General features: G+C 54.2%; 1 protein-coding gene across 2 annotated transcripts; it reads right to left on the bottom strand.

Annotated features, from left to right (window-relative positions):
- Nucleotides 1-1177: 1177 nt before the first annotated feature.
- LOC134523489 (bMERB domain-containing protein 1-like) lies at nt 1178-22992 on the bottom strand. 2 transcript variants are annotated; one of them, XM_063352453.1, is made up of 7 exons: nt 22872-22992; nt 15365-15485; nt 9770-9843; nt 6126-6240; nt 5920-5993; nt 5136-5291; nt 3461-3598 (listed from the first exon to the last, which is right to left on the bottom strand). In XM_063352453.1, exons 1-6 carry the CDS (start codon nt 22945-22947, stop codon nt 5173-5175), a joined length of 579 nt encoding a protein of 192 aa, XP_063208523.1. In that variant the 5' UTR covers nt 22948-22992; the 3' UTR covers nt 3461-3598; nt 5136-5172. The 2 variants fall into 2 exon arrangements, with proteins under 2 accessions (XP_063208522.1, XP_063208523.1); XM_063352452.1 differs by lacking the exon at nt 5136-5291 and having other exon boundaries at nt 1178-3598.
- Nucleotides 22993-23871: the final 879 nt, after the last annotated feature.

Genomic DNA, 23871 nt, shown 5'->3' with positions numbered 1-23871 from the left:
AATTACCATGGACTTGTTAAGACCTACACTAACCATTTTGGGAAGCTAATAAATGTTTGTATATGGACCTCGAGATTTATCTCACCTTGGTCCACACCATTGAGAATTTACGAATCTGAAGTCACTTACTCCCCCTCTTTAATGGGAGTGGGACGTGACACCATGGTCTTCAGCGGTGACTTCAGAAGACATTGCTGGCTTCTTAACCCCATGATTAGCACTTATGTGGGACTTGGCATGCCAAGAACCATCGGGTGACAGATGGCAAAGACATGGAAGTCATTAAAGTGGAATTAGAGTATTGGTTTTCTACATGCAGTTTCCAGCCACCTGATCCAAGAGAGGATGTAGGCGCCAGAGCCAGAGGGGTCCCCTCTCAGCAGTTGCTGTCGTAAGAGCACATCGTATCTGTGAGTGACTGGGAGCTTCCCTGGTCCTACACAACTGATGAGACCCTCAAAGCACAGACTCTCTCCTGCCTCTCTGCTCCTACCTGGCCCATCTCCCACCTCCTTGCCTTCTCCAGCATGTCCACCATGCGATGCTCCTCATATGTTCTTTAATCACCCATCCCAAGGTCAGCCAACTCCCAAACCCAGGAGACCCTACAGTTTGCAGGCCAGTCACTCCTGCTTCTTCTCCTGAGAGCACCTGGGGGGTGGGATAAAGGAGGGGCAGAGTCGTGGGACCAAGAGAAGAGATGGTGCAGCCAGATCCCCTTCAGTGCTCCATTAAGCAAAGTGCCACATACAGAAGACATTTGATGTTCCACAACCCCTCTATTAACCCTGTCATTGAGGCTTGGTGATGACAGAAGGCTGTTACCAGTGAACAAATATATCAAAAGAGTTCAGGGCTCTGATCATTAAAGGATATTAACCCAGGGAGGCAGTTTCTTGCCTTTCCAAAGATTTTTCAGCCTGTCCCAAAAGTGAAATGTTAGGTCAAGAGCCAGAAATGGAAGAGTTGGATATCTTGCTGCAGCAGCAGGAGCTGCTTTCTTCTCCTGCAATACCAGGGAACTCCAAAGTCCGGTCTGACTTTTTAGGATCTTGTTTCTGTTCCACTCCAACCACCCGGCTGTGACACAGCCTGAGACATCTCTCAGCAAAGGTCCCAGGCAAGGAAAATACCTATGAACCAAACTTCCAACAGACATTTATTGGTTTGGGTTGAAATCAATGCACATGAAACAGTGTCACTCCCGTGTGCCGCGCACCTTGGCCATCAGGCCAAACAGTATCGTATGACCAGGACAGCAGCCTGTCTCCTTCTCCATGACCAGCCACACAAACACAGACAGCAAACACAGAACAAAACAAGCCGGGACCTTGCCCGTTTGCCCTCGGCCATCCTCCCTGCCTGCTCAAGCACTCCTCAGAGCTGAAGTCTGGGTCTTGGGGCCTTGTGGGGTGGAGGTAGGGATGAATTAGGAGAGCAAGTTTTGAATCAAGGGCTCTTTCTTGCCTTTGGCTCCCTCTCGGTCGAACCAACCAAACTCTGTTACTCACCCTTCCCAAGAAGACCCTGGGGAAGGCAAGGACAGTGAGAGGGGCCCTCTAGGTCTCGAGCCTTCAGTCTGTGTGGATCAAAGCGAACACCAGTATTGTACCATGTGCACAACTGCAGAGTGACCAAGCAAAGCAGCCGCTGGACAGTTTCTGGAAGAGCATGGAGTGAGTGGCCCACCCTGTCCCATCAACTCTAGGATGGATGCTATTGACGATGGCCTGTCACCCCTGTTTGGACAACAGCCCCAACTCTATACTGCACCTCACTCTGTTACACAGGGTTGGCAAAGCAGACTGTGACTTAATTTGCCCCTGCGATCTACAGGGTGCTCCCTCCAGCCCACACTGAAACCTCCCCCAAGTGAGGAGAGCACCAGGAACCGGCAGGTGGTGTTTGTAGGATGCTGTAGGTCATTCACAATAAGCAGCACAAAATGTAAGCAGGCTTCAGACTGAGACCACTGAAGTCAACTCAGAGGTGACATGAACAAAAGCAGGGTCAAGTTTTCCAGAGACGACCAGGTGCCCAGGTGCAACAGATGACCATGATGGCCCACTCGGGCCTTGCACCCTGGTCTGCAAGTGTGCAGAGGGACTGGTTTAGTTTATGGACTTTTCTGGCTGCTGGGAAGACCCTTATGGGGAGGAGATTGTTCAGGAAGAACGAGTGAGGGGAAAACCCCTTGCAAAGGTTAGAGAATAGGTTTCCACACACTGGGTTTTCTGGCAGTGTTGATAAAGAAATGCAGGAGGGACTTGGGCCTGCTTATGGTATTGCACCAGGAAGGTTCCCACCTGCGTTGTGTTTTATAAGGATGAACGTGCTAACAGATGCAATGGAAAGCACCAGACGGCTTGTGACCATCTCAGTGGCACGGGCGTGCTGGTCAGTGACCCAGGCAGGAACATCATCTCAAGACTCTACAGAAAGATGCAGCAGGACTGAGCTGGAGGAGTCAACATTTTGGCCAGACCAGACCTCTTGGGCAGCCACACAAATGGGAGGCTACCGCAGGACACCTAGTAAAGCCATAGCATCGTACAGGGGAGAAGTGCAGGGCAGGAGATGTGACAGGCCTTCACAGCCAGCGAAAGAGAGCCCCTGGTCTGCTGCGATGGGCATAATCAGCTCTGGCTGTGCCATCTCAACACAGAAGGATGCTTAGAAGGGACAACAGGAACTGAGACAGTGGGTGACCGCAGGGTGCCATGAGTCTTTTGCACAGGACTTCATGTCCAGCTCATGGTGCCAAGCCCAGAGGCGCTGGCTGGGGCACTGGAGGGCAGGACTGAATGCCCTCTTGGTAGCGAGAGTGTCTCTACCTTCCCCTGCCACTTTTCCAGACTCCTGTTTGGTCTTCATTTCCTTCTGCATGCTGCCCTGTTCTGAATTTTTCTCCTTTTCTCTTTTGGTCTAATTTCCTCTTTTTTCTCGGAGCTGAAAACTGAATCCAGTAATAGTGAGATAGGGAAAGCAACTCATCTGCCCATAGTTCAATGCATCAGGTTTGTGCTCAGGTGGTAATTTCACCAGAATTAGCCCTTCATTCAGCTGTCTCTGGGGACTGCCCTTCACGCTTTGCCCAGCTCTACCCAGAGCCATAGAGCGCCTTGCAATAAAACCGGTGCAAGCACAACGAAACCCAGACCAGAGATATTCCCCTTTAAGAGTCCCCAGGAATCATCCCATAGAGATTCACAAGGTGGTACAAGGCTAAGGATGAGACATCATCTGTGGCCACAGCCCATCTTGGATGGCGCAGCACAATGTTCTCTCAACATTAGCTCCCAGTGCTTTTTTTATTACTCTGTCCAGGTGAAGGACTGTACCGGTCCTCTTTGTCATGGACTCGCTTGCCGTTGCTGCACACACCTCTTCCAAGCTGAGCTCGGGTGGAATTCGGTGTTTGTTAATGTCATGGAGGAGACGACCGTTGACGTGGCACCAAGGACACATGCCATCATTCAAGCTTGCACCAGCCTGCTTGGGAAGTCCCTTCGGTGGTGGTGCCGCAGTGGGAAGCATGAACAATGACGGGAAGCTGAAACTCTCGGAGGAGAGCAGATTGTGGACTCTGGCTGGAGACCTGGGGAGGAAAGGCAAGAGATGGGAAACCATGGGTTGCAACCATGGGATCCCCTTGGTGCCTCCCTTCTCCCATGGCTAGAGAGCCAACCCTGCTTTATAGCGCGACTGATGCCAATGAGACTAACTCTTGGGTGTCAGGTCACCTGCCACAATGGAAGTCTCCAGCAATATTAAGGATGAGATGTATACTCCTGCAGAGACTACAACCCACCATTACCATCATCTTCCTCTTACACAGCGCTTGTCACACATGCTGTCAGTCAGGACCTAGCACTGAACTTTGGCCACCTACTGAGCGAAGCCCAGGCATGGAGGAAGGTGGGAGCTCTGTGGGTGGGTGGTTTCACCTTCTCACCACTGCCCTGGGATGAGACATAAAGTCTGGACTCATATTTGTGGTGCTGGAGCCCAGAATTTCACTTCAACTGTATCAAAGCACATCCTTATAGACATAACTTCATCTCAGATGTGACTTGCTTCACCTGTGCCCTCACCACACTCCAGCAAGAGTGAGCTCAGCTCACTGGCTATCACCAGTTCAGCCTTTGCTCCATCCCACATCAAGCTGTTTAGGCCTTGCTTGACTTGTCTGCACCCCACAGGCACCAATTTTGGCAGCACGTGCTGTGGAGCAGTCTCAAGCATCGGCATAAGAGTAGGGAGGCAGCTTTAGCCTGGCAGAGCTGATCCAAGTGGGGATCCAACCACCCACCTCTGTGAACCTGGTCACTTCAGCCTCCTCCTGGGATAAGGTGGAGAAGTCCACACCAGCCTGCACTGGCAAGAAGCACCTCTCTATGGGTCCGGTGCTCCCTGAGACTTCTACAAAGTGATAATGTTTGGAACAGGCTTATGTCCTGAACCACTGGCAAGTGGGCGGGGATGTCTGGTTGCCTCTTGGCAGCCAGAGGATAGTCCTGCACAACTGACACAGCCCGGCCCTTAGTCGACTCGGATTTAAAAATAACTGGCACATCACTCTACAGCTGGGCACCTGTGGCTGTCAGCAGATGCCAGTGATTTAACTGCAACCTGCTGAAAAGGAGCAGGCGAGAGGGCCAGCGAGAAGGCATGTGAGGACCCTCAAGGACAGAAAGGCATGGTGGCTTCTTAGGTTTTCAGAGAAGATGCTATGAGAAGACAGAGGCATTGGTGTTGTAATTGCATGAGCACCAGGTGTGCCCAGCAGTGGTACATTTGACCGACAGCTCCCTCTTGTTGGAGATGCCTTGGTGCCCTGCCCTCCATCTCTCTTCCCCCTCCACCCCCTCGTCCTCCTCCCAGCCACAACCACTGCTGCTTCTCTTCCAGACCCTCTCTCAGGACTCAGTGGGGCTCCAGCACTTTTCTCCAATGCCAGCCCCACAGAGCAGGGCTGCCGTCTGGTGGTCCCTCACACCCCATGCCTGCAGCACCAGGAGCTGTGCGTGTCCTGGACACCAGGGCTCACCCACCCCACACAGGCACTCAGGCTCTCTCAGCACACCAAGGAAGCCCCTCTTGCCCAGCCCAGCTTCCCGGGACGTGTACACTACCATGGTCATGTCCCGTGCAGAGGAGCTGGGGGCTGGCCTACATGATGGAGCAGGTGAAGCCACAGCACTCCTTGAGCAGGGTGAGGCCAGTTTTGGTCATGTACGGCGTGGAGGTTTGCTGCCCCCTGGAAGTCATTTTCTTCTCTTTGACAGGAGCTACAGAAAGAGGAATCGATTGCCTGGTGACAAGAGTACAGGCCCACGGCTTCTTCTTAGAGCTCCTTTCAGGGCTAAGATGCTGACCCTCTTCTGACCAACAGCTGGGCATGAGGTTCAGCATCCAGTACCACAGGCACAGGGACCCTGAGCTGGAAATGCCTCCCACCACACAGGGGAGTTGTTCCTCCAGCAACGATGGAGGCACAGGGAAGAGGGTCGCCACTAGGGGCCATGAAGAAAGGAGGGCTGGATGGATGCCACAACTTGTGACCTTAGCTAATGGTGTGATGAAATGTAAGGAGCTGGCTGGAAAGGGTCAGATGATGTACATCAGCCCTAAAAGGACACCTACCCGTCCCCATTCTCATAGGACATGCTGGCTGGGAGATGCCAGGAGGGAAATGGAAGCATAACATCTGTACCAACTCAGGATGCTTCCACAATGTGACCTCAAGCACCACCATCCCCCAGTTGTCATTTCCCCACATCCTCCCATAACAACAGATGGCTTTCACGTAAGCTAGCCCCACGCAGAGCAATGAAATCTTGAGTACAGAGTCCTTAGGAAAGGGGAGAAACTGCCAGGGAGGTTCAATGCAAGGAATAAAACTCATCAACCACCTACTTGCTTTCTGGAGGTAGCTTTTGGAGAGCTTACTTTGCAGGAACTCTGCCATTTCTTTGTCTTCTTCCCTTTCCCTGTGACAAAGAGATTGGTTAGCACTCAGGAAAAGAGCAGCAAGGCATCCAGGACTACCTAGCATGGCATGACACAGATCAGAGGACAGACTGCACTGTCCCCAGTGCAAGGAATAAATTACACCCAGCTACCTGAGCCTCTCAAACTCCACATCGTCCACCAGGAAATCCCGCGTTTCCACAAGCTTGTGTATCTGCTGTACCAGCTCCTCTTCCCTTTGCTTCTCCTCATTGGACTTCTCGTTCTCTGCAGCACAGGGAACACATTTAACACACCAACAGGGGCCATCCTGCCCATGCCAAGGTCAAGCTTGCTCTGCTCAACCCGGGAGCAGATGTGAGAGTGGAGGTAAAAGCCAACCCAAAGTACGCACCTGGATCCAGATACAGGCTGCTAAATAAACAACAAGCTCATCCCACGCCACCCTTGCTGGGAGGAGACAGGTCTGGTGTTATTGAACTTCGAATTTTCAGTTTCTCCCCAAAAATTTCATGGGGCTGAGCACTGCAATATGCAACTCTGAGCTCTGCAGAGCAGAGGAAGGGCCCTTCAACAAGGTGACGTCTCTGGTGGAAGATGACCATGGCCTCCCTGGGGTCTTCACCCTGCACTGCTAACCCTAACCCTGACCCAAACCTTAACTCTTACCCTAATCCTAACCCTGGGTCTCAACAAGCTCAGAAATGTCAGACTCAGATGTCACCCTTCAGTCAGGATGTGTTTAACCCGCATTCGCCACGCCAGCACACCCCACCAGTCGCAGCTTGGCCCTGAGCTGGCTACGGGTCCAGAGACCCCTCGGCCAGGTCCTCCACGTGTCTGAGAAACCAGCCAGGGATTCAGGTGCACAGGGAATTATCAACAATCCCAGATGCCTTGGGAACACCTCACACCACCATTTATCCCATACATACAGAGACATGAAAACCAATACGATCCACTGGGTTTTGTGGCCTTATTCCCTTGTTGAACACGGTCCCGGTGATCTCATCCTGTACATCCGACCTTTCAAACCACTGACAGCCCCACTCCCACCCCAGTGACAAGGATGGCCACAAGCGTCTGCCAGGCTCTTTTGAACGTATTATCCTGGGCTGTCACCTGAACCCCCAGAGTGACCTACCTTGAGCACGGTGGGACCCACTTGTGCCACATATCTTTGGGTAGTGAGTTAGTGAAGACCTGAAAACTCTCACATCCCTAGGAAGTCATGTCTTACGTAAATTCGTACATAAGGTAAGTGGGATACGTGAAGATGACAGAGATAAGGCTAAGGACTGTTAAATATAAATGGAGAGCTACCTTAGGTGGAAACTCTGACTGTCTGTGCTGCAGCTATTTAATACCATTTATGAATTCAACGTCCAGCTCCAAAATCAATCCAGCATGGGATGGATCAATCTCCAGTCTTCCTTCAGCTGAATAAAAATGCAGTGAAATTCACAGTATGGAGCAAACCCGGTAGGCTGGGTCTCAGCAGTTGCCTAAACTATGTATTGATTTGTAGTTTAAAGCCTGCTACATATTGATCGGAGGTGCTGCTGCGGGGGTCCGAGTAGGAGGAAGTTCTCATAATCATCATGTTGTTAGAAATATCCCCGGCAAAAGTTTCTCCTGCAGTTGTGGTCTTGTGCAGGGAGTGAGCTCGAGCTTCCTGGCAGAGAAAGGTGATCTGGACCGAGGTCTGGGCCACAGCTGCTGGTCTCCTACCATGAAGAGTTAAAGCAAAGTCACCTGGCCACGGGCACTGTCTCTGTGCAGCAGCTCCCACCTGCCTGGTGGGAACCGGAACACTTTACAGTGCCATGTGGATGCCATAGGAATCGGAAACATCAGGCTGTATGCAAACATACCAGCTATCTGGAGTTAATTAACCATCTGCATTCCTCAGTTAGAGCATGTCGGAGTTAACACACCTGCTGGGTAAACATTGCACCTTTTCTTCCGACTTGCTGATGCCAGAGTCCATCACGACCCTGATATTTCTCCGAATTATTAAAGGCACCTTGGTGTGGTGAGATTTCAAGCCACAGGTCTGGCTGAGCTCTGAGTAAGCACTGACGTGTTCGAGTCTTTATGCGAACCAAAGTTCAACGCCCGTTTTACGAATGCTCTGCTGCTGTAGACTCACAAGACCAACGATTTGCAGGGTTTTTTTCCAGCAGAGTCGGATTTGAGCCAGGTTATAAAGAAGACAAAAAGAGCAGCCCTGATGCAAGCGGCATTTCTGCTCTCAGCTGAATCTGAGAATGCTGAAAAGGACAGAAATGAAAGACCAAAGCAGATGAAGGAAAGGCAGCCACAGTTCTCAAGCTTCAGAAAAGGCCCAGTTTATCTCTGGTCCTGAGCCATCATTTAGGTCATCTTGGTTTATGAAGCGGAAGGTGTTTGAACTAAAAGGCCACAGGAGATTGGGGTCTCTATGTTTTGCAAGCAGCTCCCGTTTTTATGGCGGAATCCTCCCCTCCCCTGTCTGAACCTCCCTCTGGACACAGCCAGGTCACATTAATCTGATCAAGACCCGCGTATTAAGCAGCGGTTGGGTTCTAACTGCGTGCTGATGATTCACAAGCACACACAGCACAGCGGAGCTATGGCGCTGGCAAGGGTGAAGGTTTCTGGCCACCCTTGGCTTTGAGAAAACCTTGGGTACGGAACCGATGAGCTGAGCTGCTGCTCTGGGCAACAGATGTGCGCAGCTGGTCCCTTGTCTGCATCCACTCATTGGTCCTGGTGAGTGCAGCATCCTCAGGGAGATACTTGTGGTGGTCCAGACCTTACTGCTTGGATGGGTACAAATAAGCGGGGATTTGTCTCCCAGCTGGTTCCGAAAACACACAGAAAGTCCTTACTGGGGATGAGGATGTCCTAGGAGGCGGCACAGCCTTATGAACAGAGACGGACGCAGCTTGTGGGGAGGCCTTTCTTGCTCGTTGTCATTGAAACCCTGAGCTGTTTGGTGTGTACTTTTGTTGAATACTTTGATTGGGGGGGATCATTTAGAGAAATGAGGTTTGGCCTTTCCTGGACTGTGGAAGGGTCACGGGTGGCTCTGGCTGCGACCGGCACATGGAGGGTCACCGCTCATGGTAAGGAGGGGGACAAAACTGGCATTTTCTCCCAGCTGAAGTTTTCCCACATTGTCCTGGACTGTTTGCCTCTTTTCAATATCCCGAATGATGAATTTGCCTAAATCAGGGACGTCACTGAACCCCTTTGGCATAACATCCCCCTAGCACCCACCCTGCGACGGCTGCAGCCGGGAACGCTTCCCTGGCAGCTGCTGCCATCTGCCCCAGCACTGACACACATTTCTGCCAAGGCCACAGCAAGAACTCACTGTTTTTCACATACTTGAGGCCATCTTCCCTCCTGCTGCTTCCAAAGGGGGCCCTCCATGGTGTGGTCTGACAACGTCACCTGCCCTGTCCTCTCAACTCGTCTGGGGATCCTCCTCGGTGTACGTGGCAGGTCCCACTGTGTCGGCATTCATTGCCACCTCACTCAGCGCTTGCCCTCCTCCTATACCAGATCAATGCTTCTCCTTAAAGGACTCATGTTTTTCCTCCTTTTCTTTTCCTCTGCCTTTCAGCCCAGGCCTGGACAAGGACTCCCTGGCAGCAAGCAGCAAAGGATCCCAAGACAGATCTCACCAGCAGCGTCCCTGGGAGCATCCCGGGGTGGGAGCCGTTCAAGAGCTCCTTGTATGTCACGGAAACCTTTCTGCCAATTGCAGCAGAAGGCTGCAGCTCTCCGAACCTTCACAAAGCCGTACCTGGAAGGGCTATGAGTTTTTGAAGCTCCTTTTTCAGACGGCTGATTTCTTTGCAAAGCTGAATGTCATCCATCCTGCAAAGACACAAATGAAAACCGCTGAGGGAAAGAAAGACTGGGAGAGAAAAGGTTCAAAACCTCGGGAGCAACAGCCGGCTAATGCGCTCAGTGCCCGTGGCGGGGAGCACAGATTTACCTGCCTGCTCATGGGAAACGGCAGCCCACTTCGGCTTTTGTTGGAGCTCCATGGGTTGTATCACTAGTTGTTGGCAAAGAAAAAGGTTCATTGCTCTAATGACAATGAAGCCTTATTAAAACCTGGCACATCCACCATGCAATAGCAGCTGTGTTTCTCCTTCTCCCCCGGAATAATCCCCAAACAGCAAAATCCAGAAACAAACGGAAGCTTCTGCCACGTAAAAAAGATCTGACATTTTTATACTGCCTTCCTGCAGAATTAAAAAAAAAGTAAAAGATGAAACACAACAAAGGGGGAAAATGTGCAAACTTTGCAGGGGTCCGCTGACAAACAAGGTCATTTCAACAGGAGAAAAGGAGTCTGCCGAAGCCGCAGACAATGAAATAATCTCTGGCTCAAACCACACGACAGCAGCAAGATACCCATCAGGATGGGCTCAACTCAAATGCCAGCGGCGGCTGCTGCTGATGGAGCGGGTGGAGGACACATGGCCCTTGATGATGTCTCAGAAGCACCACAGACACTCAGCGCCCTCCATGGACGTACCGGCTCAAGTGCTGCTCGCTGCTCATGAGGGCTGGCAGAGAAGACTTAACCCTTAATTTATTGATTGATTTTTTTTAAAAAAATCACATGCCTATGCCCTTGCCAAAGCCCTGCTTGGACAGAACTGAGGAACAACGGGGTCTGGCCATGATGAGCATCATTACTGCAGTTTGAAGAGCTTTATGCGCTCACCTGTGGTGAGGGAAACCCCAAGAGCAGACAGTGCTGATGGCTGAGGCCTCCCTCTACCACAAACCAAGCCATCCCTGAGGATCTCCCCTGGGTAGGTGACACATGAAAGACAAGTCACAACTCCAATAACGCCCAGTGCCTCTGGTCTGTGGGCCGTGCTCCCCAGACCCTGACTTCCCTCACTCCAGCAGCCTCTGGCTCTAGTGACCTCTTTGCTTTGCTCTTTAGGCTTCTTTCCTCAAAGTCCTCCTGCTTTCTGCCAGCAACTCATACACAGAGCGAGCAGCGACCCAAGGGCTGCCCAGCCCCTTCTGTCCTTCCAGCAGTCTCCAAAGCTGCATCAGCCTAGAGCCAACCTTGGCCAGCCACATCTCCAACCAAAGCACGATGAGACCAACCCATCTGACACCCCTCCTTCTGCTCAGAGCCCTCCCTGGGCTCCTTGCACATTATCCCTCAATGGGAAGATTAGGAAAAGCCTGCTGCTCTGATGTGGCATAGAATCATAGAAACATTTAGGTTGAAAAAGACCTTTAAGATTATCAAGTCCAACCTTTAATCCAACACTGCCACGTCCACCATTAAACCATGTCTCTCAGTACCATGTCTACATGTCTTCTAAATCCCTCCAGGGATGGTGACCCAACCACTTCCCTGGGCAGCCTGTTCCAATGCCGAGCCTCGGCACCGTCTGTCCAGCCAGCCCACAGCCAGTGAAGCACCATTTCCTTGGCATTGAGGTACCTGGGAACTTAAGTCCCTGATCAGGGATTTTGGCTGCTGGTTCATTTGAGAAGAATTTTTACAAGCCCCCACGAAAGATATATATTGTCAGTACTCCATGAAGTGCCACCCTGTGGCAAGACGCCGAATCTCCTGACCAGGGTTGGATTGTTGAGCTGGGATTTGGAATGCTTCTCTTCTTTCTCCAGGCTTACCTTGGCATGGGTGACCACCCTGTCCAGACCATCTGGCATCGCCCATCCCTGTTACCTGGCCTGAAGCTAGAAGAAAGTGTCTCCATCCAAAATCCAAACCCAGATTTTCTGGGCAGAACAGGCTCCCATGCCCCCAGGACAAAAAATTCCTCAATTGGTGCATTCACAAAGCAACCTCTTCATGGACACATCAGTCCTCATGCTCTCGATACACCTCTTCCAGGAGCTTGGAGCCAGCAATGGCACCAGAAGCCCCATGGCAGAGGGGCTGCGGTCAGGCAGCCCATTAAAATGGTGCTGAGTAGCTCCACCAGCAGAAAAGGAGGTTCCCATCATCACCCTGAGGTAGATGTCCTCTGTCCTTGACTGTTTTCTCATGGCAGTGCAACTAATCCACTGATATCTCAGAAACACCCGTACCTAACAGCTCCACAAACCTTAGAGACTTGTGACCGCAGCCCTGGATGTTTTAGACAAGACACTGAACCATGAGCAGTCTGTGCTGGGAAAACATCTGGTGACACAAACCTCTCAGCTGGATACCAGATGGGTCCATACGGGATTTGGCCCCACGCTGCCCTGTGCACGGTGCCTACATGGGGTGGGATGGGAACCATTTGATTGATGGTAAGCACCAACACCGCAGGGCACAGTGGATAACCTGGCTTGACTGAGCCTCCAAGAGGAGCAGCATATCCAAATGTTGACTCTGAGGAATCAGCCAAGCCGTTTTTCACCTAGACAGAGGCACCATACATCCTCCTAAGCCCTACCAAGCATCCCAGCATCTTAGATCTTCCCATGAGCTTCCCAAGGTTGTCCAAGCCTTCGATGCAGAAGGACTCCTTGGACACTCTGCAGCATGCATGTGAAATCGTCCAACCTGGAAGAGCACAGCTGAGGTTCCTAGCAAGCTCCATGGCTGTGAGTGATCAGAAACCCTAACACACATCTGTGTCTACAGGTAATACATGACTGACTGATGAGCTGGGGCCACCTTGAACAGATGTGCCTTTGGTTCCCTTTGAAGGGTGCGTTACTAAAAGCCCCGTCTCCATCTTCAATAATCCTGCTGGTCCTTCCACTGAGTCATGCCGTCCACCCCTTCTGGGATGAGTCATACTTGCTGGAGCTACTTGAAGATGCAGCTTTGTCAGCTGAGCCGAGGACACCAGAAAAATGAATAAGGGAAGGGAAAATACACAGACTGACGCAGAGAGACCTTGTGAGATACTGCTGTAGGAGGAGATCATCTCAGGCGGAGGAGAAGACTTCCTCTTGGCTCTGTCAGATTTGTGCTCCATCTGACAGTGTCTTTATTTGTTTGTATACCGCACCGAGCAGGTCCACCGATGCCAATGTCTGGGAGCTGCACATGGAGAACAGCGAGGTCTGTTTGTCCTTTTATTGCCTGTTCCTAGTCCCATGGTGGCCAAGCCCCGAGCTTCTACAGACAGCACCAGTGGGGAGGTCTGCAACGGGACACATGGACAACAGGCTGATCGCTAATGATACACTTATTACAATTAAAATAAACAGTCAAATGACAACTGAAATATTACTCAAATTAAATTGGTATTTAATTCTGTAAAAACTGATAATGAGAATAATAAACGGGCAGTAATAAAAATCCTCATTTCAGTAAAACTCGGGAGAGATTGCAAAGACAAGCACCCAGAAGGCTGCTGCTGGAGCTGAGATTACTTCTGGTGACAAAACCTCAGTGAAAAAGGTCAGCGACAAAACTTCTGCCACTGGTGACAAAAGTCGGTGCAGCATCAGCCGTGGCCCCGGGGCGCCGATCAGAGCCGCGAGCGGGTGAGGTGCAGAGCTGAACCTCCCGCAGGAATTTCAGACCTTTCTTTTTGCCCTATGAAAGGAGTAATATCGGGAGCTTCGTCGTCTTCCACAGCACAGACGTCTCAGAAATGTTGGAAATGTTTTAGTTTGACATTGCCAACGAGAAGAAAACACTGATCGCTACCGACGGACCAGGTGGGTCGCTCCTCCCTTTGGCAGCACGTCAGATGTCCATCGCCGTGAGCCCCACAGTCCAACCGATCCTGAATATTACATTTTTTTCCTCCATTGGGAAAAAAGCTCCTTTCAGCCCCAGGTCTGCAACCTTTTCAACCCTGTCCTGCCCAACCCAGGTCTGGGGATCCCTCTTCTCCAGCAGGATGCTCAGGGAAGCCCTCGGCTTTCCCTGCCTCCCAGAGCCATGCTCTTCCCCGCTGTCGCGCTCCGCAGAGCCGGTGCTCGAGTCTCCCCCAGCGCCTCCAAACCACTCAGACATGGAATCCCGGCATCTCCAAACTTCCAAGTGATCACGTCTGCAGCCGTGCCCACCCTGGTATGTCATCTCTGTAGGTGACTTCCTTTCGCTTTCCAAGTGCAAGCCAAGGAAGAAAACAAATAAAGGGATAAGAAAAAGCAAGAGATGTGAGTTTTGACAGCACCTGTGAGATTTAGGTACCGGTTGCCATGGAAAGCATTTAAGAACTACACTTTTTATGACTTCCAAAAATCCTTTTCAGCAATACATTCAGGGGGAAGTGTGCCTCAAAGAGGTCATCACTCCAAATCTGAGCCTCTAGACCACAGTCCAGCTCACAGCTTTCCCCAAGAGCGGATTTACACCGGCATTTCTGGGCTTTGGTGAATCCTGTGGTGCCGGTACCAGTGGGGACCCAGACACATTAAAAAAGCAGCATATTAAGTGCTGCAGCCCACTACGTATGATTTTTGCCATTACCAGCAAAAGATCCCAGGCTTTGTGTTGACCTGACACCACAGGATCTCCGGACTGGGCTGACTATAGCAATTTAGTGGTATTAAAAAGATTCATCAACCCAGACTATGAATAGTCGGTCCTTTTCCTCCCAGACCATAAAAACTCCTGATTTTCCCAGGGAAAATCTTCCTTTTCACCCTAAGCGCTGGTTCGTACCACTGCAACACAGCAATTATTTGATTGCCTTAAATGCGACAGGTCTAGAGATTTTTACTCAAAACCTGCTTTGATTATCGAAATGGACCCTGGAGAAAATCCTTCCCTCCTCATGTGGCTGCAAAGACTGTGCTGGGAGCGGAGAGCAGGACGCTGCGTGGAGACGGGCATCAGGCACCGACGCCGGTCCAGCCCCAAGGCTGGTCCAGCCCCGATGCGTCCCGGTGTCCCCGGGCAGCCAAGGGATGGAGGAGAAATGGAGGAGCTGGGAGGATGCGTAATAACTCAATATAGGGAGAGTAAACCGTGATTGTCTGGCTGTTCGACAGCCAGAGAGCTGCGTGCTGGGGCAAAGCGATCTCTCCAGAGAGCAGCAACGAGCCACCAAACCTCAGGTCCCTTCCCAAGCCCAGCCCCAGAGCCACGCACTGAGGAAGAGTATGGACCCGCTGGGAAGACTGGGTGCCTGTGCTTGAATATGGAAACAATTACTGTAGTTAAACCCGTGTCATAAACTCTGTTTGCATAGAAATCGGCTGGCTGAAATCATCACAGCGGCAGCGGCAGCTTTGTGACAGGGACCCATTCAAGCCCCTTCGGAAAGCGACGCCAGAGCAGCGGGAGATGCGGCACTTCCAGGCGGAAAACGAGGTGCAAAGTGGCCTCAGCTCTGCTCATCCCTGGGGACGATCCGTGTTTGATCGGGCAGGCAGAAAACGCTGAGGTGACCCTGGGGAGAGGGGCCAGCGCCGGAGGAGGGCAGGTACTCACATGTACCGCAGCTCTGACTCCCTCCTCACCAGGATCTCCCTGATCCTCTCGATTTTGAAGAGCTCCCCTTCGATGTCGTCGATGGTGGTGGTGGAGTCGGCCATGGAAACAATCTCGTCCTCTGCAAATGAAACGGGAGCCACGTTAGCCAGCAGGAGATGTTAAACGCGTGCTGAGGACACCAGGGACCACAGGGCTGTCACGGGGACCCCCCCCCCACCAACACCAGACCAGCGTAACCACCAACCCTGCCAGGTGCTGCAAGAGGAGACAACGGGCACGTGGAAAGGCAGCGACACAGGCAAGGGCACTGAGCTGACAGTGACCGCGTTTTGCCTTTATTTGTGCTTTCTGTGAGCATCGGAGCAGAGCTGCTCATTGCCGCGTTACCATCAAAGCCGGCGTGGCTTGCTGAGCGCAGCTCCAAACATGCATGCAATATGCATGAAGTCTCTGGATGAAAGAGGACCTCAGAGGCCACCAGGCCCCCTCATCTGGGCTTGCAGCTCTCTGAGCCTTAGAAACGAGCATTATTTTGCCAGCTTGCGCAGCACGACAGCACACCCTGCTCACGTCAATGTTGTGCTGGGCTCTGCATTGCTGAGAAAGCCCCAAGTTTTTTTGGGGGGGGTCTTCCCCTCTGCTGAACAGCACGAGGCCAAGGGAGCTAAAAAATCCTGGTGGAAACGACAGGAATTTTTCCAGAACCATGTAAGCCTCAGGCATCTCCAGCACATGGACAGACACCCAGACACATGAGCCTGTCCTCCAGTATCATAGAATCATAGCCTGGTTTGGGTTGGAAGGGACCTCTCAAGGCCACCTAGTCCAACCCCCTGCAGTCAGCAGGGACATCTTCAACTGGATCAGGTTGCTCAGAGCCTCATCCAGCCTGGCCTTGAATGTCTCCAGGGATGGGGCCTCCCCCACCTCTCTGGGCAACCTGGGCCAGTGTCTCACCACCCTCAGTGTAAAAAATTCCTTCCTGTTATCTAGTCCAAATCTCCCTTCTTTTATTTTAAAACCATTATCCCTTCTCCTACCGCAACAAGCCCTGCTAAAGAGTTTGTTCTCAGTATGTGCCAGGACCAAACACTGGGCCCATGTGGCGCAGAGGGGCCTCCTGAGGAGTCGTGGAGGTGAAGCTCCCACAGCTGTTCCCTTTCCACCGTGGGCTGGAGGAAGACACCCCATCTTTCCCAACCCCCTGGGGACCCCCCTGTGGTACCCAGCAGGCCAGTTCGGCTTCCTCATCCTCTGGAGCGCTGAGCATCACCTCTGTAACCCACTTGGGGAAACTGAGGCAAGGAAAGGGGATGCCACTTGCTCAGGGCAAGAGGCAAAAGCCTCACAGCAAAACGCTGGGAAAAGGCGCTGTGATTTATATTTTAGAAGAGCGCAGTGGCAAGCCCAGGGACAGATGGGACAAGAGGCCAGCAACCTCAGTGCCTTGCTCCGGCCACCAGCTCTGCCTCCCCTCCTCCACTGGTTTACACAGAGATGTCCCTCTGACGTCCCACTGGTTTGCACAAGCCCGCCACACAGGTTTACACGAGGACGCCGTGCTGATTCCGCCAGCGCCTGCACGTCCCGCAGCGGCTCCCAGCCCATTTTACGGGGAAAGCTGAGGGACAGCCAGCTCCCGCCTCCCAGCCCGGTCTGGCTCTCGGAGACACATCGCTGAGCGTCTTATCAGTGACATGCAGCAGCACATTTGTCACAGGCGGGCTAATCTGGCTGTCCTGTGATGTACACACAGCACAGGTTGGGGAGAGGGTGCTGAGCAGCTACAGCAAAGCCAGGCTATGAGAAAACATTAAAAATGACATACATCAAGGGGCATATTCTGCTTTCTTTGAATTTCCACAGGACACATCTCCCCTCTGAGATTTTGCCTTCCTGCAGCCCGGAGACTTTCCCTGTGCAGGGAGAGGGAAGAGCAGAGCCAAGGAGGACCAGCTCCGGGAGCAGGATTTTGTGGGCAGCCCAGGTCTGGGAATTGGAGATGTCAGAGCTGGAGTGCGCGGCTTGGGGATCCCAAACAGGAGGGTGCTGAGTGTTACAGGGCAGGAAAACATTAAGGCATAAGGCAAAACACTCTTCACTCACTGGTCCTCCACCCATCATGTACAACTGCTGGAGAAATCATTCCTGGGGTGAGGCACGTTTCCAAGGCTGCTGGCAGAAAAGGTTTAATAGTGGAAATACGAGTGGTCTGGGCCATCGTGGCTGGTGTGGAGAGCAGTTTTCTGCTGTTTCTGACTTAGAAACTCATGAGGACTACTTGGAGATTATCTCCCTCTTCCCCTAGCCACAGTGGCCACATTTCAGCCAGTGCCAGCCTGCTGAATCCTTGTTCCCTATTCTGAGCTGTCAGGATGCTCCCGGGGACCAGCGCCTGCTCAGGACAGACCGACAAACGCAGGGGTTGGACGAGGTGTGGGGTTGGATGCTCTGCCCTCCCGCAGCTCTTGCTCAATGCCTCTGCTGCAAATTTGCACAGAAACCCTCCCGCAGCTTTGTTTCTACGGGCCTGAAGGGGGTTGCTAGGGGACCGGACTGTGGTTGCTACAGGACTAGGATGCGGTTGCTAGGGGACCACACTGCGGTTGCTAGGGGACCGGGATGCTGAGGTCCCTCATCCCAAGCATCCTGCTGCTCTGCCACCCCAGAGCTCCTCTTGCCCGCGCTATTTTGCTGCACCGACACCCGGCAGCGCCAAGCGGCCGAGGCCGTGCCCCGGGGACAGGCAGGATCTCCCTGCAGGGGACGGCGGGCACGCAGGTAACGACACACGTGAAGGTGCAGACGGTACAGCCGGCGTGTGCTTGTAGGCAGCCGCTCCCTGGGGTCCGGCTGTACTTCAGCGCAGCTCGAGACCTGTCAGGAAAAAGCTGCATTGCTCTAAGTGCCGCTTCTGTGGCTATAATGACACGGCTGATTACAGACGTGCCAATAAACAACCGTACGAGCTTACTGCAGCCTTCATTAGCCAAGGACAAATCTAATCATCCCTAGGAGCACGGGGGGTGTGTGGGTGTGTGGGTGGGTGAGGGGGGCTGTCACTCCTGGCCTGGGTGGGTGGGTGAAGAACCCAGAATACCTTTGATCGCTGGTGGCAGGAGTATCTGGCTGAGGTTACCAGCCAGCTGTTTCCCAGTGGGTGAGCGCAAGGGTTTGAAAGAGGTGTCAGCATCACTTCTTCTCCCTTCTCATCTCAGAACCTCATTAGCAGAAGCCACCCCAGACGGGAGAGGTGAATCCTCACCTGTGTACGTGAAAGGGAGGAGGCGGCAGCGCTGGGCTGCTCTCCCCTGTTGCGGCAGGAGGATGGGACGTAATTTCAGCCTGTAGGCAGCTGCCCACCAGAGCGAGAAAGCTCCTGGCTCAGCTCTGGGTGGGTTCCCATCACAGACAGGGAATATGGTGTGGCTGGGACCACCCTGCCCAAGAGGAGCTGCCCTCGCGCACTCCCCCAAAGTCACCATTCTACAGGACATGTCCCAGCTGCCTCCTGTGAAATGGGGACAGCAAATAGGTCTACACCACACAGCGGAGCAATGGCTGCAGAAGAGCTGGAAGCTCTTCAGCCCCTGGCTGTGCCTTCAGGTGATGTGGTTGAGGTCATGGTACTCTGCGTGCCTCAAGCAAGACATGTCCTCAGGCACGGCAGGGAACTGCTCACCAAAGCAGTAAGTCCTGGACAAGAAGCTGTAAGAGGAGAGTCATGTGCCCAGAGCTGCTTAATTCGGTGCAGAAGCAGAGGGAGGGCAGTCCCAGGTGAGTGCTCCTGCAAAATAAAGCCCATGAACCCTGGGAGGGAGCACCTGGACAAGGGGACACAGAGCTACACCTCTGCAGCAAAACCGTCCACTAAACCTCATGAGAAACCAATGAATCCGTACAGGTGACTCATGGGCAGCTGATAGGATGGGAAGATGAACTTGCTCATGGAGCATCTGCCAGCATCTGCCAGCACCTGAACATCTGAGTGAGGGCAGGAGCTGGAGCACTGGGTGGGTGAGGAGAGGCTGTGAGAAGCAGGTTGAAGCGTTGTTCAGACGCTGTGACAGGGATCAGAGAGGTTGTGGGACACCTCCTGGACCAGGCGGTGAGCAACCTGATCTACTGAGCCTGCTGTGAGCAAGGGGTTGAACACAGTATCTCCAGAGGTCCTTCCCGATCCAAATTCCTCTGCAGTTCCATGTAATGAGATCAGTCTGTGGTGACCGAAAGGGATGTGCATGGATCTTCCCTGCTGGCTGAGGAGATGCTTTCTCCAGGCAGATATGGGGTGCTGCTGAGTTCCTGAACCCCAGCGGCCACCGGCATGGGCCAGACCACAGCTTTCCTGAGAGGGTGAGGAGACCAAAGGGCACCGTGCGCCCACGAACCTGTGCGATGGCGGTGACACCATACAGCGGTCGCAAATGGCAAGTGCAGACACTCGGAGCTCACAATGGCTTAAAACCCGGCACACCCTGCAAGCAGACAGCTGGGCAAAAGATTTCCCTGGAGGTGGCTTTGCCAAAGCTGAGGCTGGGTTTCTTACACCCTCCCTAAGTGCCCGGCACCAGCGATGGCCTAAGGCAGGGATGTTTATTAAAGCCGTGATCGAGCTCACAGTGCTGAGTCTCCCTTCAGGGACGGAGAGGGATGACACCCGCATGCAGCCATGCTGCCCGCGGGGTCCTTTGGCTCCCACAGCTGCACACACGCCACTGGAGCCAGGCAGAAATCAATCCCGCGCTGCCCGAGCAAAAGGGCCCCCGACTGGCACCGATTCAACCCAGCAAACCAAGGAAGGGCAGAAAGCTTCAGTTTAAACTTGGAGATGCTCTAATCATCACACATGGCCCAGGGGAAGCAAGTATTGTTAATGAGGAGTATAATAGCCGGAGACTTCCACTCCATATGGCTTTGGTGAAAACATTTAGACAGCCAGCAGCAAGCCTGAGATGAGTCACGGCAGCAACCAGCGCACGGATGAGTTTCAAACGATTTACTTCATGATTAAAGTTGGGTGATGGATTGACAGCCCCCCGTGGAGGGGGTCAGAGGTCTTTACTTGGGCTCCATCCCAAGAGGCTTTTACCTCAGCCATGTGCTTTTCTCTGCCCAGGGCATGGGCAGGGGGCATTCAGCCTCTCAGAACCAGCCCTTGCCCCACAAGCTCGATAACGAGAGCGATGGTAACCCCCTGCCCGGCTCTGGGGCAGCCTCGCCAGATGGGGTGCGATCTCCACCAGCCACACTGCCTGGCAGGAGGGACACGAGCCTCCAGGACTGGCAACGCACAGCCCAGCATGCTCGTCCCGGGGGACAGGATCATGCCTCTACTCTGCTCTGGTGAGACCCCACCTGGAGCACTGTGTCCAGCTCTGGAGCCCTCAGCACAAGAAGGACATGGACCTGTTGGAGGGGGGCCAGAGAAGGCCACGAAGATGATCCGAGGGCTGGAGCCCCTCTGCTGTGAGGACAGGCTGAGGGAGCTGGGGAGGTTCAGCCTGGAGAAGAGAAGGCTCTGGGGAGACCTTCGAGCCCCTTCCAGTCCCTGAAGGGGGCCTACAGGAAAGCTGGGGAGGGGCTGTTTGCAAGGGCATGTAGTGACAGGACGGGGGGCAATGGTTTAAACTAGAGCAGGGTGGGTTTAGATCAGACATTAGGCAGAAGTTCTTTGCACTGAGGGTGGTGAGACACTGGCCCAGGTTGCCCAGAGAGGGGGTGGAGGCCCCATCCCTGGAGACATTCAAGGCCAGGCTGCATGAGGCTCTGAGCAACCTGATCCAGTTGAAGATGTCCCTGCTGACTGCAGGGGGTTGGACTAGATGGCCTTGAGAGGTGCCTTCCAACCCAACAGGTTCTATGATTGTATGACTCCATGATTCTATGCTCAGATGGGAAAGATCACAGCCACTGGCGAACCACGGCACTGTTTCCCTGCCAGTGTTCCCTCAAGTAAACCAGGGAGAAACGTGCAGCTGTGTCCCGCTGCAGTCAGGGGGTGTCTCTCTGGCTGTTCGTGCAGCCTCTGGCACAGCCAGCACCACTGGGGCCGTGTTACACAGCCATAAAAACAACAGAGTTCCTGGGTGAGGTACCCCGGGATGACTTACGGGGGGTATCACCAGGGGTGTAGCCCCTCCACAACACCCAGCTGCTGTGCGCATGTTCCCCTGGGCACCCCCCGAGGACAAGCAGGGCAAGAGGCTGCGCGTGCTCAGCGCTTCACAGGGCTGGCCTGAGATTTCCTGGGATGGCTGCAAACAGCAGAGCAGCGTTCGAAAACCAGACAGCGACCGTTGCCACGTTCTCGCCCACCCTGAGGGTCCCCCAGGAGCTGGGAGTTTACACAACTGCACTAACCAGCAAACATCGCAGCCACCGCAGCCCTGCTCGCAGGCACCCGAGGGGGGAGCCCGGGCCATAGCCAGCACCCTGAGTCCAGCAAGTGTTTGGCCCTTCCCTGGACCACCCTGATGTCACCCAGCTGCTGGGAGCAGCGGAGCCAGGCGATGTAAGCGCCCAGACCCCTCCAAGGGCAGGGTCTCCACTCTTCCCAGGCAGGGGAGGTGCGGGGGGAGGATACCATGCTGAAAGGCACAAAGGAGAAGGACTAAAACTTGAGGCAGCTCACCAGGGAGCTGAGCAGCTTCTCAGGCAGCACCCTCATGCACTAGTGCCAAAGCAGGATGCTGGAGTTTGCTTCATCCCTCCTTCCCTGCCTTTCCAGCTGCCTGTCCCCCATCCTGCTGGGTGCAAGGGGCTAAGGGGGAGCAGAATGCGAGGGGGAAGGGGAGAGGTCGGGGGGACATCATGGCAAGGGGCTGCAGGAGCCTCCCCTCCCCAGGATGCTGCCCGCAGCCCAGCATCGGGCCCCTTCCTCCCACCCCACGGATGGGGACTCTGCCCTGGACAATCCCCTGCCCCCCCTCTCTGCCCACCCCCTTCTGTACTGGAGGAAGTGGTCAGAGAGGGGAGAAGGCAGCGAAGGGCAGGGTGGGCACCCCAGTTTGCCACTCACAGCCATGCTCACAGCCGGGCATGACAGCACAGCGGCTCCCTGTCTCTCCAGGCAGCATCAGCCGGATGGCGGGCTCCATCCCTCCTTCCATCGGCTCCTTCCCTCCATCCTTCCTCCCCTCCAGCCGTCCCTCCTCCCCTCCAGTCCCTTCTCTCCGTCCTTCCCCTCCTCCATCTGCCCCTTCCCTCCTTCCATTCACTCCTCTCCCCCATCCAGCCCTTCCCTCCCTCCATCCCTCCCTTCCCCCCGTCCCTCTCCCCCCCATCCCTCCCGCCCTACTCCCGATGGGGGGCGCGGGGGCTCCGGCGGTGGCGGTAGGGGTTCGGGGAGCACCGCGGGGCTCCGTTCGGTGGATGAACGCGCCGGTTCCCCGCCAGCTTCCCGGGGTGCCCGGGGAGTCCCGGACCCACCGGGGTCGGGGCGTGGGGGGGGCAAAGTTTGGACGGGGCAGCGGCCCCGCCCGCCCCCTCCCGCCGTGCTCACCTGGCCCCGCGCCGGCGGGCGGCCACCGGGTGGACTCCAGCGATCCGTAGCCGGGGGGGGTCCGGCTCCCCTCCATGCCGCAGCCCTGCCCGCTCCGCTCCGCTCTCGCCGCGCCGCTCCGCTCCGCCGGGGCGGGCCGGGGCTCCCGCCCCCCCCGCGCCCTCTGCCGGCCGCCGCCCCCCGCGCCACCGCCCCGCTCCGCCCGGGTCCCCCCCACCCGACCCCCCCCCCCCGCAGTTAGTGCCCGGGGCTCGGCACCCCCTGCAGCCCAGAGCGGCCGCTTCGCACCCCCGTAACTCTCCCGAGGGGCGGGGGGTGGAACTCGATGATCTTTAAGGTTCCTGCCGACTCCAACCATTCGGTGAGTCTATGAATCTACGACAACCGCAGCAATAAAGGCATAAAAAATAAAAGCGGCCCCGCCTGGCACAGCAGGTGAGGGGGGCAAAACCCATCCTGGTGGCGATGCTCGGGTGGGCAACCAGGCTTTGCAGAACCTGCGTGGGACACGGGGCGTGCTGCGGGGTGAAGCACGGCGTTAAACAGGCCCCCCCAAAGACACAGAGTCACAGAGTCATAGAATGGTTAGAGTTGGAAGGGACCTTAGAGATCATAGAATCATAGAATCATAGAATTGCTGAGGTTGGAAGGGACCTTTAAGATCATCGAGTCCAACCTTTAACCTACCCTGACAAAAGCCACTTCTAAACCATGTCCCTCAGTGCCCCATCTACCCTTTTTTTAAACACCTCCAGAGATGGTGAATCCACCACCTCCCTGGGCAGCCTATTCCAATGTTTAATAACCCTTTCAGTGAAAAAATGTCTCCTAATATCTAATATAAACCTCCCCTGACGTAACTTGAACCCGTTTCCCCTCGTCCTATCACTTGTCACCAGGGAGAAGAGGTCAGCCCCCATCTCTCTACAACCTCCTTTCAGGTAGTTGTAGAGGGTGATAAGGTCTCCCCTCAGCCTCCTCTTCTCCAGGCTAAACAACC

This window comes from Chroicocephalus ridibundus, chromosome 14 (genome assembly GCF_963924245.1).
Source record: "Chroicocephalus ridibundus chromosome 14, bChrRid1.1, whole genome shotgun sequence".
NCBI lineage: Eukaryota > Metazoa > Chordata > Aves > Charadriiformes > Laridae > Chroicocephalus > Chroicocephalus ridibundus.
The sequence above is the reverse complement of the archived record's forward strand: the minus strand, read 5'-3'. Positions and strand labels throughout refer to the sequence as shown.

Bases quoted from the DNA above. Each gene is read 5' to 3' on its own strand.
- LOC134523489 (XM_063352452.1), bottom strand. From the start codon at position 22,947: ATGGAGGGGAGCCGGACCCCCCCCGGCTACGGATCGCTGGAGTCCACC. The intron at 6,241-9,769 runs GTACGGCTTTGT...CCTGTGCTGCAG, and splicing joins AAAACTCATAGCCCTTCCAG to AGAACGAGAAGTCCAATGAG. The intron at 3,599-5,919 runs GTAGGTGGTTGA...TTTCCTCCCCAG, and splicing joins AAGCTACCTCCAGAAAGCAA to GTCTCCAGCCAGAGTCCACA.